The sequence below is a fragment of the Ceratosolen solmsi genome, unplaced genomic scaffold (assembly GCF_000503995.2).
Source record: "Ceratosolen solmsi marchali unplaced genomic scaffold, CerSol_1.0 scaffold11, whole genome shotgun sequence".
Lineage (NCBI taxonomy): Eukaryota > Metazoa > Arthropoda > Insecta > Hymenoptera > Agaonidae > Ceratosolen > Ceratosolen solmsi.
This window is the reverse complement of record NW_011948416.1, coordinates 4,056,291-4,070,249: the sequence shown is the minus strand read 5'-3', so window position 1 is coordinate 4,070,249 and position 13,959 is coordinate 4,056,291. Positions and strand designations below refer to the sequence as shown.

The 13,959-nt window shown below is 28.0% G+C and overlaps 1 protein-coding gene across 1 annotated transcript; it reads left to right on the top strand.

Moving 5' to 3' along the window:
• The first annotated feature begins 663 nt into the window (after positions 1–663).
• LOC105359198 (desumoylating isopeptidase 2) lies at positions 664–2,790 on the top strand. The gene is made up of 5 exons (XM_011495714.1): positions 664–845; positions 931–1,003; positions 1,140–1,233; positions 1,312–1,453; positions 2,302–2,790. Exons 1-5 carry the CDS (start codon positions 720–722, stop codon positions 2,476–2,478), a joined length of 612 nt encoding a protein of 203 aa, XP_011494016.1. The 5' UTR covers positions 664–719; the 3' UTR covers positions 2,479–2,790.
• The last annotated feature ends 11,169 nt before the right edge of the window (positions 2,791–13,959 follow it).

Genomic DNA, 13,959 nt, shown 5'->3' with positions numbered 1-13,959 from the left:
TAATACTGAATTTTAATTTTATATTTTTATTTAAGCATTAATGTGAAATTCAGTCAGTGAAATATTTTTAACAAGTAATCGGAGATCATTTATTTTAGCTCATTTATCTAATAAAATATTATAATCGGATACTTAATGATTTTTATAAAATTTCCATGATTTCAGAATTATCCATAAATAAAATAATAAGATATATATATATATATATATATATAAATCAATAAAAAAGATATTTTTTATATGATAATTATATCTAATGAAATATTTAAATAATTTGATAATAATTTGAGATTAACTATGTAGAATAGTAATTAAGTAATTATGTTGATATAAATATTGGTTGTGTTTCACCGAGTGTAATGGTAATGATATACAATAATTAGAAATATAGAATGTTTCAAGCTTGTAAATATAAATCTTTCATATTTGTATTAATATCTGTTATAAAGTTATTTTAAAAAATTAATGCAAAAAAATTAAGATTTGATTCTCAGAATAGACTCTTTGTTGTTTTATCTAAGAATGTATTCTAACGAGCTAATAAAATACTTTTGATTAATATTATTTTCTAAAATACTAAAATAATTTTTTTTCTTGAGCTTGTACAAGTAGAATTCAAGTAAGTGTAGAATAATTAGAAAAACCATGTTTGCTCAATAGGTGATCTGGAACAATAGATATTAAGCCTGCGATTTCTGCTTTGCCGTACAAGTATTTCTATGATGTTTCCATCAGGTCTCCGCTGTAATTTGTCATTTCCTAGCTGCCTTGGTTATCCTCAAGACAGCGAAGAATTACTTCCCAGAATGGCTCGTGAGCCAATTACACTTAATGTGTACGATATGGTAAGAACTAATAACAAGTTTCATTTGTTTTGAAAGCATCAAATTTTGAAAGTGTTTTAAATAATTTAAATTTATACTGTTTCAGTTCTGGATAAATGAATATACAACTCCAATGGGCTTAGGAGTTTTTCATTCTGGTGTTGAAATATATGGAACCGGTATTTCAGTAACTTATTTAATTTACGGCATTTTATAAGCGAATACAAATTATATTAAAAAATTGATGTATTACATTATATTTTTATTATAACTAAATATAATTGATTGTAAATTTTTATATTTTATAATGTGTAGAATATGCATACGGAGGTCACTTACTTCCTATTAGTGGGATATTTGAAATTTCACCAAAAACTGCCGATGAATTAGGAGAGAACTTCAGATTTCGGTAAATTTAATTTATATAATGAACAATGTATCCGAAATATATGAAATCTTTAATATACTGAATTATTTGTTTTTTTAGACAATCCATTCATATTGGATACACAGATTTTACCGAAGAAGATGTTTCTCGAATAATAGATGAATTGGGCAAAGAATTTAGAGGCGATCGTTATCATCTAATGAATAAGAATTGTAATCATTTTAGCTGTCAATTAACTCAAGTACGTCGATGCTTAACTTTTAAAGACTATTCTGTATATTATTGTTTCATTGACAAAGTGAGAAAATTTATCTAAATTAAATTGATTCTGAGGATAAATTTATTTACAAAGTGAAAAATTGCTCGTAACTTCTATCGTTGGCTACTACATTACGCTACAGAAGAAAGTCCGTTAACTGAATTCATGCAATTTATAGATCACAATCTTGAATAATTTATCGAGATACTTTGTACGCATGTTAATAAGAGCGCATTAATAACATTAATATTAACACAACTACTAACACTATTCAATATAATAACATAACAATAACAATAACAATAACAAAAACAACATATACAATAACATTTATCCACGTATTTAAATTTTTCTAATTAGACAAATTTAAAATTATTTCATTAAATTTAAAAAAAATATAAAAAATCCAGTTGAAAAGACAAGTAGGTTCATTTTCAAGGTATATGAATGCATAATAGTAATAATTGTACCAAACACATAAAAGAAACTAATATTTATATGTAATATTTTTTACTTTATTACACGTAATTTTCATCGGGACATTTATATTGGCATGTAATCTATTTGATACTTGTGGCTATACAAAATCCGCCATAATGTGATATCAAGAAAATTTAAGCACAGCCTAAGAACATTTATTCATTACTAATAAAATTAAATACAAAAATAATTGTCGACTCCGATCAATTAGCTGACATTAGCTGTTTATTCGAGCTCTTGAACTCCCTTTACACGAGTGTCGAGCCTGATTAATGCGAAAATTATGATTTCCAGTCGAGTCTTTGACAATCTCAAATACAATGACTATCACAGCTTATCGCCTCTTTCAGATTCTATGCGATCAGAAGATCCCGGGCTGGGTGAATCGGTTGGCATACTTCAGTTCCTGTGTGCCGTTCCTGCAGCGTTGTCTACCTAGAGCTTGGCTTACGCCAGTCGCCCTTCAGCATTCGCTCAGCCAAGTGAGCCATAGCGAGAGCAGTCCGCCTTCGGAAAAGTCGTTATAGCTGGCGCAGCATCGTCACGGTCGCTATCGACGCTGTGGCGATTTGTTAAGTAATGGGAACGGCGATGGCAACGAGAATAACGACGACGATGACGATGACGACGGGGCCGTGGACTGTAGTAGGAGTCACAGTTTCTAGATAATTAGGGGAGCGTTTGAACGAACTTTGTTTGCGACGAGACGCGCACTTCGACAAGTGGCAGTAAGTTATCCGTTATACCGAATGAAACTTTTTGCGAAATCATTGTATACTAGTTCAATCTTAACTTATCTGACCGTTATTATTCTTTTTGCGTTATCTTTGATTAAGTATTTCAACATTGATATTGACTTTACGTTCGACTGAGATTATATTGGGGACATTGTAGCTACCAAATATATGTACGTATACACATGGGTGCTTTTGTATTTTTTACTTGTTTCTTAATGAACGTAAATGAGATTTTGAAGAGCTCTTGTCATTATATAAATTAAGTAGGTCTGAACATAATATTTTTTATTTAACTGAACATTATTATTATCTGAACAAATAGTGTATTTATAATAAATTGTTCAATTATTCAATGCTCTTATTCAGAATATGGACTCTCTCTCTCTCTCTCTCTCTCTCTCTCTCTCTATATATATATATATATATATTTAACGATGAGATTCTTGAAATTTAACTTTCTTTATAGCCAGAAACAAGTGAAAAATTAAAATATATTGCAATTAAAAGTCAACTATGTTTTATTAAATTGTGAATAAATTTTGTTATTAAGTTTATTAAATACTTTTTTATCCAATGAAAATATTAACTTTTCTCGTTAATTTTAATTATTATTGATTAATTAGTTTATATAAAAAATTGTAGGTGAAAAACAAAAATTTGATATTCGTAATAGAAATTCTTTTATGTTAAATTTTTAAGTAAATTTTATTTTCAAGCATTTAATTCTTATAATTAATAAACTCCCAAGATATATTTTCGCCAAAGTTAGAGTTACAAAATGAAACGAATTTCATAATTACATGTACGTAGTTGACAAAGAATATATAGATAGTTTTAATAACACATTTTTCATTCGATAATATTTTACACTGTAATTTTTACCTCAAATCTTATGTAATTTTTATAGTAGTTAGGCATTATTTTTATATTTGAATTATTATTTTCAAGAGATATATAATTTGTGATACATTGCCTTTTTAAATAAAATTAAATTATAGTTCTTATTTATTATAATTAATATATTATTATCAATTATAAATATAAAATTTGATATACATATAATGATAATTCATATATAAAAACTCTTTTAGCATTTATCGGAAAATGTATAATATATTTCAAAATATTTTATTGTTTTATAATTTATGATTGTGGGATTTCTATGAAAATCCACTAAAAATAAAATAAATCACGAGGAACGAATAAAATTAATAATTTTACATATTCATTATTATATACTTTTAGATAAAAATATAAAAGAAAAAGCTTATTGAAATTATTTAAAAATAATTTTATATTCAAATTTCACTAAAATATGATTTATAAGAAATAGGTAAACATTTTTATTTCTTAACAGTTCAAATGTACATAGCGCTTTAAGTCAAAATAACTAACTTACTGCCATTTTATCTTATAAGTATAAATGTACAGAGCCTAAAGTTTGCGAAGGCATGGCATGGCTTATAAAATTTGAGGCGGCATAAGATCGTGTAGTTTACACGAGAAAGAATTGCCTTCCTTGTAATATTATACATAAATATTTAGAAGAAGATAGAATCAATTATTATATATATATATATATATACATATATATATATATATATATATAATAATAATAATAAATATACTTAAATATCATAATACTTAAAAACCATGAAAAAAACTAATAGAAGAAAGACAAAGCATTGCCGAAAAATCAAACATTATGAGGAGACTGAAGAAAGAATCTTTTACTTAAAGGTATTAAAATTAATTTTAATTTAATTTAATGAGCTGAAATTAATATTGAATTTAATCAAATAATGCTTTTTTTTTCATTTTTCTTTTTTTTTAAGAATAGAAATAAATTAAAATTCTTACATTGTTATTGGATATATGAAAATTCTAGTGAAAATATTTTATTTAAAATTCAAGAATATTTTAGAATATATGAAAATCTAAAAAAATGTTGATTTAGTTCTTTTTTACCATTTAATGTTAATTACATTATTTTATAGAAATATTTTTGTAATAACTGTTATACTAAATAAATAGAAAGGGCAAATTTATTTTTCAATAATAATTAGTACTATAAATATGTAAGAGTTTTTCTTAAATTTATTGAAACATAGATCTTAAAAGTATACAAGTACTTATATTTTAGCAATTTTTTAACTCAATACAAATTTTTTTATTCAGTACAAAATATGCACAAAACAATGATATTAAAATTTTCTTTAACGCTTTATATTCCTGAAGTTATAATAGAATATCAAAAAATGGTGTAAATATTAAAAATCAATATCTTCATTCTTAAGATACTTTCTTTCAAATTATATATGAGTATCTTGCAGAAAATGATCAAATAGTGTGATCATAAAAAATAAATGCAAGAAGAGTAAGAGTGAATAAGCTGAAGGTAAATCTAAATAAATTATGATTATTTTATTTATTTGATATTTTAGTTAACCAGCAATAATTAAAAACTGCAAGTATGAAATGGAAATTGTATAGAAATATTCTTATTTTAGTCGATTGTATTTAATTATATGTGAATAATTTTTTTTTTAATTTAAAAATTTTTATATTTTCATATAATATTGGTAGTAATTAGTTTGAAAATTGCTTAAAAATAGACTTTTTTTTTGCTTTGTTTTTTTAATAATTACATTAGAAAAATGTAACTTTTAAAATTCAATTCGACACTTATAAATCATCGATGTACGTATAAAAAAAAGCTAAATTCTATTATTACCTTTACGTCATTATTTTTAATTGATAATACATTTGTAAATTCTGCAAATCATTAATACAAACTTTTTAAAATGTTATTTTTTAAATGTATTACTGTATAAGTAAGAATATTAAGATAAATATTTAGTATGTTTATTATAAATAATATTTAATCGACAATATTTAATATACTTCAATAACAATATTCCTATTTATGATATAATTTCTTATTACAGGCTTGATGCAATTAATATGATATAATTTCTTATTACAGGCTTGATGCAATTTTATATTTTTTTAAAAAAAAAAAAAAAAAAAAAAAAAAAATTACTCTTAACGGCTCGATTATATTTAAAATTTTTATCTGTTAAGTAATTCTTTTAATAGCTAATAATAAAAATTTTATTATATTCGACCAAATACAGAATTCGCTTTAATGTTCATGTCAAATAATATATTTCATATGTGTTGAAATTGTTTTTATTATAATTGATTTATACTTTTATTAAACAGCATAATTTTATAAAAATATTAATTGTAATGTTAATAAATATACAATTAGAAGTTTATGAAATAACGTCAAAAATGGGATGTACATGTAACGTTAAAAAATTATAAATACAAGGATACGAAATCTCTGTGTTGTGTTGTGTTGTGTGTGCACGCGCGCGCGCGCGTGCATGAAAAAGATAAAAGAATCATATTGTTAGTCGAATCATATTAAAATCGATGCACTTAAGTACTTGTATACTTGCACAATTCATTGTATGAATTATTAGTTTTCGTATCTTGCAATAAAAAGAAATATCAAAATTCATTATCGATTATTTATGAATAAATAAAAATTAATCGGGGTAAACTAGAGGAATAAAAAGAATGGGAGAATTTATGTAAAGATAGAAGAAATTAAGAATGTTGGAATATTGTTATTGTTTAATATATGTAGAATCATGATTGCGCTCATATTTCTTCAAGTATCGATCGATCAAATCGTTTTAATGAAATTTTCTGCGACGAATACTCGATGGATGAATTATTCTTTTGTAGTTTCAACCTTTCATCCATACAAAATAAATTATTGCAATTTTTTAATAATAAGAATGTAGTAGCCGATATATGTAGATTTTAATGTAGATGCTTAGTCAATAAGTGGTTTTTAAAAACCAATTTTTTTCAAACAAATAGCTTTTTCATCTGTTTAATATTTTATTGAATTTATTTTATTTCTCGTCCTTAACTCATATTTACATATAACTTAGTATTCGATTTACCATGGATTTGATAGTATTAATAACAAATATACCGATTTTAAATTGTCAGCCTCCTCTTCGCCTTATATATTATATAATTATAATTTCTTATAATTTCCAATTGCTAAAGAACGTGTAAAGATTTTTATGCATTATCGACATTTCTCTATTATTTCGTCAATAATTTTATCTCAAAATGTCAGTGAAAGAGTTAGACTGAAATACAAACTGAAAATAGTACACCTTTCATATTCATGGGTAATTTATTATTTATGGTTACTGCGAAATTTACATAGATTGGTTAACATTATTGTAAAAATTTATTGTAATGTTATTGCTCAGTATGTACATTTATTTCTTATTCAAAGGAAAAGAAATGAATAGAATTGAAGAGTAATTAGAAATTTTTTACTTATTTATTAATTGCGTACATTGTCACGTCTTTCATTGTATTATTACCTATTCCTAATGCTACAATACAAAATTGTAAAAATAAAAGAAATACAATAAAATTATAAATGTTGCGTAATAGAGAATATGAAAGAATAATAAAAGTAACAAATTGATAGGTAGATAGAGATAACTAGACACACATATATATATATATATATATATATATATAGATGGATGGATGGATGGATGGATGGATGGATGAACAAATAACAAAGCGAGAATGAAAAGTGGAGCGTTTGGATAGAAATATACGGTAGCTTGAATAAGCAAAGTGATATTTTTGAAAAACGCTCGTCATGCTCGAGAGGTCGACAATATTACCAAAAATTATTGCTTATTGCCGCTATCTCGTAAAAATACTTTTATTTATTTATTATATTTTCAATTTTCATACAGTTCGCTGAATTTATGCTATAGTGCATATCATTCGAAGGGGCTTTTCAATTTCTCGTTCGTTAACAAGTCCTACGCTTATCATATGAACAGTCGCTTAATTATGTACTTAAATGCCAAAATGATGGTGCAAATGGTCGAAAGGAACCGTCGGACGATACCTTATGAAGCTCAAATCTTATACAGATATTTAGGTTTAAGATTATCAGTGCCAATATGCGAGCATTATCAGGTGGAGTAGTACAAATGTTCAATGAGTTTTATCCTCTCATTCGTGCTCACCAGTCGCTCACCAGTCGCTCACCAGTCGCTCACCAGTCGCTCACCAGTCCGTGGTATCCGGCTCTCCCCTGTTTCATCCTCTTACTTTATTATCGGACTCGGTCCCGCGTCATTTCCTCCTCGAAGCTCTCCCGAGTGCCGAGCCGTAGACGTTCATCCCCATGCCGCAACCGGGCCGAAAGCCCATTAATTGTTAATGATGGCCCGGTCACTGGGATCCACGGGTCCAAACGGTGACTCCCGCACCCGGTCCAATCCCGACCAAGTCTGCCAAGTCGCAATGTCAAGGCATTGACTGACACTTTTACCATCGACCATTACTACCTGCCTTCATTATTTTAATAAACGATCACCACTTCGCGTTGCCATTAATTTCCGTATGCCACGTCAGTGCCAACTCCGCGATTAATAGTATCCATTATGATGGCTGTCGTCGTCGTCGTCGTCGTCGTCGTCGTCGTCGTCGTCGTCGTCGTCGTCGTCGTCGTCGTCGTCGTCGTCGTCGTCGTCGTCGTCGTCGTCGTCGTCGTCGTCGTCGTATTCCTCCCGATTGTTGTACGGCCGCTTCACTCCTAGTCCAATTACCCTATGTACTTACTCGTAAGCCGGTGGTGGTTGATCGCCCCGCCTTAGCAGCGCATTAAATTAACGAATTAAGTTAGTGAACGAGTTCGGGATGCTCCTAGTCCCGTTGAAGGACAATGGCCCGGATGGACAGAGTTACTGCGAGTCTCGTTGCTTATCGGCAATGCAAAGCTTCATCGCGCAACAACGAGGTGGCAAGAAGAGTCTCGCTTGTAACGGGAGCTCGACACGCTCGAATCGGTCCATGGAATGTCCATTCTGTCTTACGTGGATGAAGTCAGCTTGGATGATATTTTCTCGGCAGCGAGGGTATATAAGGACAGGGGGAGGTCGCTCGTTGGGCAATTAAAATTATAATTTGCAGACAGCAGGTCCAAGCATTCTTATTGCGATTATTGTTGTTGTTCGAGGGCTCCGTTTCGCATCGATAGATCGAGGTCCGATGGGAAGCTGGAGGTAAGACGAGCATGTAGCGACGCCTTCTACATCGATTTCGCCTTTGAGCATCTTCCAAAATCAAATCAGTGAGACAAGATGGAATCGTTAGGATATATCCGTGTATAACGACGACGTACTTGTATTGTAATATACATTAAAATTGTAATTATAATATCACTATCATATATATATATATATATATATATATATATATACTTTATTTTTTTATATCACTTTGTAAAATGAGATGAAATTTATTAGATTTATTTAGAAATTGGTATTAGAGTAATATCGTTTCGCAGTGTGGCTGAGTTGTGTCGCAATTATAATAATGTTGTGCTCCCGACGTGTGCAATTGTTGATGTTGTTAAACGAAGAAAAAAGTGCAACGAAGTCAATTATTGATTTGCCATTACGTCACCTTAATTTAATTCTACAATAAAGTTAAAACTTACGCGCAAAGCTTTCTCTTTCTTTCTTACGGATGTATGGACAAAACATATTGGAGGGCACTTGATAATAATGAGTTTTTATAAAAGTAGTGAATTCTCTGTATTAATTCGTAAAATAAGTTAATATATATTCAGATAGTTTTTTGTTTTTTATTTATTTTTTTTTTTGTTTATTTCGATTAGTCGTGCCGTGCGACATGTTAGGCGAATCGAATAACGAAGAAATATATAAGATTTTATAAACGGAAAAGCAATTAGTGTCTTGAATCGAATAAGCGGTAATTCTTCGCCTTAAGATTACACCTCAGTATTGTAAAAATAAAAAAAAAATAGAAATACTTGTTCTAAAACTTTTTTTTTTAAAAAAAAAAAAAAAAAAAAAAAAAAAAACTTTTACTTATGCCCATTGTTTACATTTTTACATTTTACATCGAGCACGCAGGATATTATGTATTTATTCGAAATTTTAGTGACCAGGCAGTATATACTTATGTGAACATTTGCATGTATTTGCATTTGCAAAGCGACAATGAAATTAAATGAAATATACAGCCATGAGATTTTTTATGATATATATTATAATTGTATTGTTATTATTAGCCTTTTTCATTGAATTTTGAATACAAACGGTAACTATAATTAAATCTTTAATTACGATGTATGAAATTAGTTAGCATAAGGCACTTTGTGTGCAAATTATGTTAACATATAGCTGTCATCGTTCGCTCCGAGAAATTATAAATATTGAAAAATGTACGCAATTATATTTATAAGAGTTTATTGAAGTGTCATTATATTTAAATTTAAAAAAAAAAATAAATCAATAATAATGAAAAAATATGAAAATTATTTGCCAAAACGATTAATTATTATTATTAGACTTTTAGAGAAAAATTAATAAGTGACAATATTAATGAAGGTATATTCTGTTTTGTTTTAAAATCAATTGTTATTGATTTTGCAAATGAATTCGAATAGTTAATCGATTATAAAAATGATAAGAGTTGAAATATATTTTTGATGTCATTAGTGTGCATTGAATGTTGGGTAGTTGTACGATCTCATAAAATAATAATAATACTTTTAAATCGATGTAAGAGAAATCAATTCTGCGTTTTTTTTTATTATTTCAATTATTTTTGTATAATCAGTTCTGATACATCGTTATAATTCTTGAAAACGTGATTACAAGGTGTTACAAATTATTTTCTAACATTTTCGTTTCCATTGTTGCAAACCGATGGCGAAATATTTCGATAAATATCCCCTATTACATATATATATATATATATATCCTTTTTTCAGAACGTGTCAAACATTTTCTGTTTATTTAAATGTACCAATCAATATTTTAGTCGTAAAATTACATAAAATCTATAATCCCTTTTTTTATTTTAAACAGTAAATGCAAATTGACCCAATTGACTATGTTTCCTTCCTGTACGTTTATTATCTCTTTGATAAAATCTCATATCTCGGACATAAATATTAGTCTTTTGAAAAATAAAAAAATGAGAATATAAACGGTGAAGTTATCGGTTTGTCATTTTACGGGTGAAATATTTGTTTATAAAAACAATCGATAACGGCGTTGTTGAATATTTCTCTTTTAAATAAATATATCGCAAACAATGCACAAGTATTATAAATAAGTTCTTTCATTTTCCATCGCTTTCGGCATAATTTTTAATAAAGCACTATTATGATCTACATGTTCCGAAGACGAATGGAAATGCAAAATATTATTATTAAATTGTTGGAGAGGGGTGGGGGCGGGACGGGGGGAATTGAAATATTCGGTGCATATAACGGTAAATTCATTCAATTCGTCGTCCGTAAATCTTAAAGAGAAGTGAGAAAATCATTGAGTTGACTCGCAACATCGTGACAATAAAAAATAGAATGATTCTTACATACATACTTAGTTCTTTTTTCATTTATGATTTATACGCGATTTTATCCTGACAGACGCAAATTATAATTATTACAATAATTACATGATAGTGTAGTTTTTACAGTGAATCATAAATTATTATTTTTATATAAATATTTTTGTAACAGTATATTCGCCGATACTTAAGTGTACAGTAGTTAGATATACACTATATAGCAATAAGAGATCTAAAATCAAATGAAAGTTCAATTTTCATTACGTTTCTTATAAATCAAGTTTTTTTTTAACGGCAATTCAAATAACGATTAAGGCCCAAGAACGCACTCCTGCTAAAAAATATATTAGCATTTATGTTTATGTGAAATTTTGATTATAATCGTATCAATTTCAATTCAATATTGAATTAAGATAAAACTACTAATACGTGTAATGCAAGAACGGAAATATTTTTTGAAATTTTAACAATTGATTAGAGACACACGCCGACAGCGCTTTATATTGTACTTTGCTTTTGATTTTAGAACCCTTGTATATTAACAATGACGGAAAATAGATCAAAGCACCCACCTAACTAGATAAGTACTTTAGTAACATGTATTTTGAATGTCTTCAGGTTGAATTCGAAATATATACATATATATATATATATATATATATATATATATATATATATATATATATATATATATATATATTATATACCCAATGATAATTCTAGTATATCTTTTCTTTATCATTCATTCTTTTGCCTTTGATGTTTAGGTTTAGCAATGTTGCTGGCCGATACATTCTCATATAATAACATCGTTCACTTTCTACAAATTCTTCAAAAGCCATTTTCTTATCATGTATCTTTTAATTTTTTAATTTTTATAAGCAATTTTCTATTGTGCCGATATTGCATGCTTGTTCTATACGAATATATAATTATGGAATTTGCACAATATTGTTTAATCCACTAGAACAAACAGTACGGTTTCGCACTTTTGAACATTCAAAAATGGTTTAAAAAAAAAAAAGTTATAACAGACTGTTCGTACGAACACCCCAATGCTTATTATGCCAAAGACACATAAGTGGAAAAAAAGTCTATAAAGCAGTATGTGTTACGGCACGTTTTCGATAAGGAAATTAAAAAAAAATATGATAACTTAAATATATTATTGGACACAGGTATAGCGGTAATTATATTACCAATAAACTACAATGATTTTTTTATTGCATTGATTATAATGTTGATAAATGAATCTAGTTAAAAAAAATTCTTATCCAAGTAGTACATCGATCGTACAATGGAAATATATATTAAAAGTATCTGCGTCCAATATAAAATCTATTTATATAATGTTGATTTAGATTTCTTTTTCTCACTAAAAGTTGTAAATAATAAAAAATGATTATGCATTTTATCACTTGTATTTTTCTTTTAGCGTCTGCGTAGAAGAAAAAGAAAAAAAAACGTATATTATAGTGGTAAAACTCTAGATAATTAAAGTTAAATCTCTCTCTCTCTCTCTCTCTCTCTCTCTTTCTCTCTTATGTCATGTATTGTCAGCGTATAAGCTTTTGATAAACATTGCACAATGAAAACTATGTAATACAATTCTATAAAATGTTCGACGTGTGATATGATCACAAATTTTGACTGGCGTTACGACACGTCGCTCTATCGTAAAGTGAGTTCTGTTTGCTCTTTAATGATTTGTTTCTCGTTAGTACAAATAATCCATGATTTCTTACGCGATAGTCTATCTGTTTCTATCTCGAAAAAAAATGTGTGTAAACATACACGCACACGCACACGCACACACACACACACACACACACAAACAACAACAACAACAACAACGTCTGTTTTGTTATTTCTTTTTAATCTTTTATTGGCGGCGCTTAAATACATTGTTGGCCACCACAGACTATTTTTTATACCTTAGGTCCAAGGTCGATTGATTTGAATTTATTGCTAAGTAATTTGACTGGGATCCTTTCTTATTTCTTCATTTTTTATATTCGCATACATACACATATACGTCTGCTGTGCGTGCGTGGGCGCGCGCGCGCATACGTGCCTATTTATGTATATATTCGTTTCTCAATAATCATTTTTCGTTCTTATAAAGAGCACATACGAAAGAAAATAAAAAATAAATTATTCCAAATGAGGAGGCAGTAATGATAATTATATCGTTAATGCTCGCTCCCATCGTTATTTCACGTAATATAAATATATAACTTATATACATTGATCGTCGTGTCACGTAATGAACAATTAAACTCATTCCTTATAATTAATATACTTTACACTCGAGCGCCAAACAAATATTAAAACCAATCATTGCAATCACTTGCATTAGCTAAAGCTCGGGAATTGAACATTTGTATACTTTAAATAATACTATTTGAATTAAACACCAAAACTTCATACAACTCTACGACGCAATTCGTTTAATATTTTACACTTATAATAATGCATTAAATAATAATATACTAAGAAGTAGAGAAAAATAATTCCCAAGGTAATCGACGATATAATATAATATATAGTTTCTAACGCACACCTTTTTACATTATATCTTTCTCTCTTCTTCATATTGGTAATAATGTATATAATAGTTAGTGAACAGAAGTGAGATGAAAAAATTTACATAAACCGTCTTATCGCCTTTAAAGCGAAACCAGTCTCTAAATTATTTTATTGTTTGTTGTTAAAAGGTTATAGAAAAAACGGCAGACTCAAAAATCCTTCGGACAAATGCGCCCGTACATAATATATATATATATATATATATATATATATATATATATATATTGC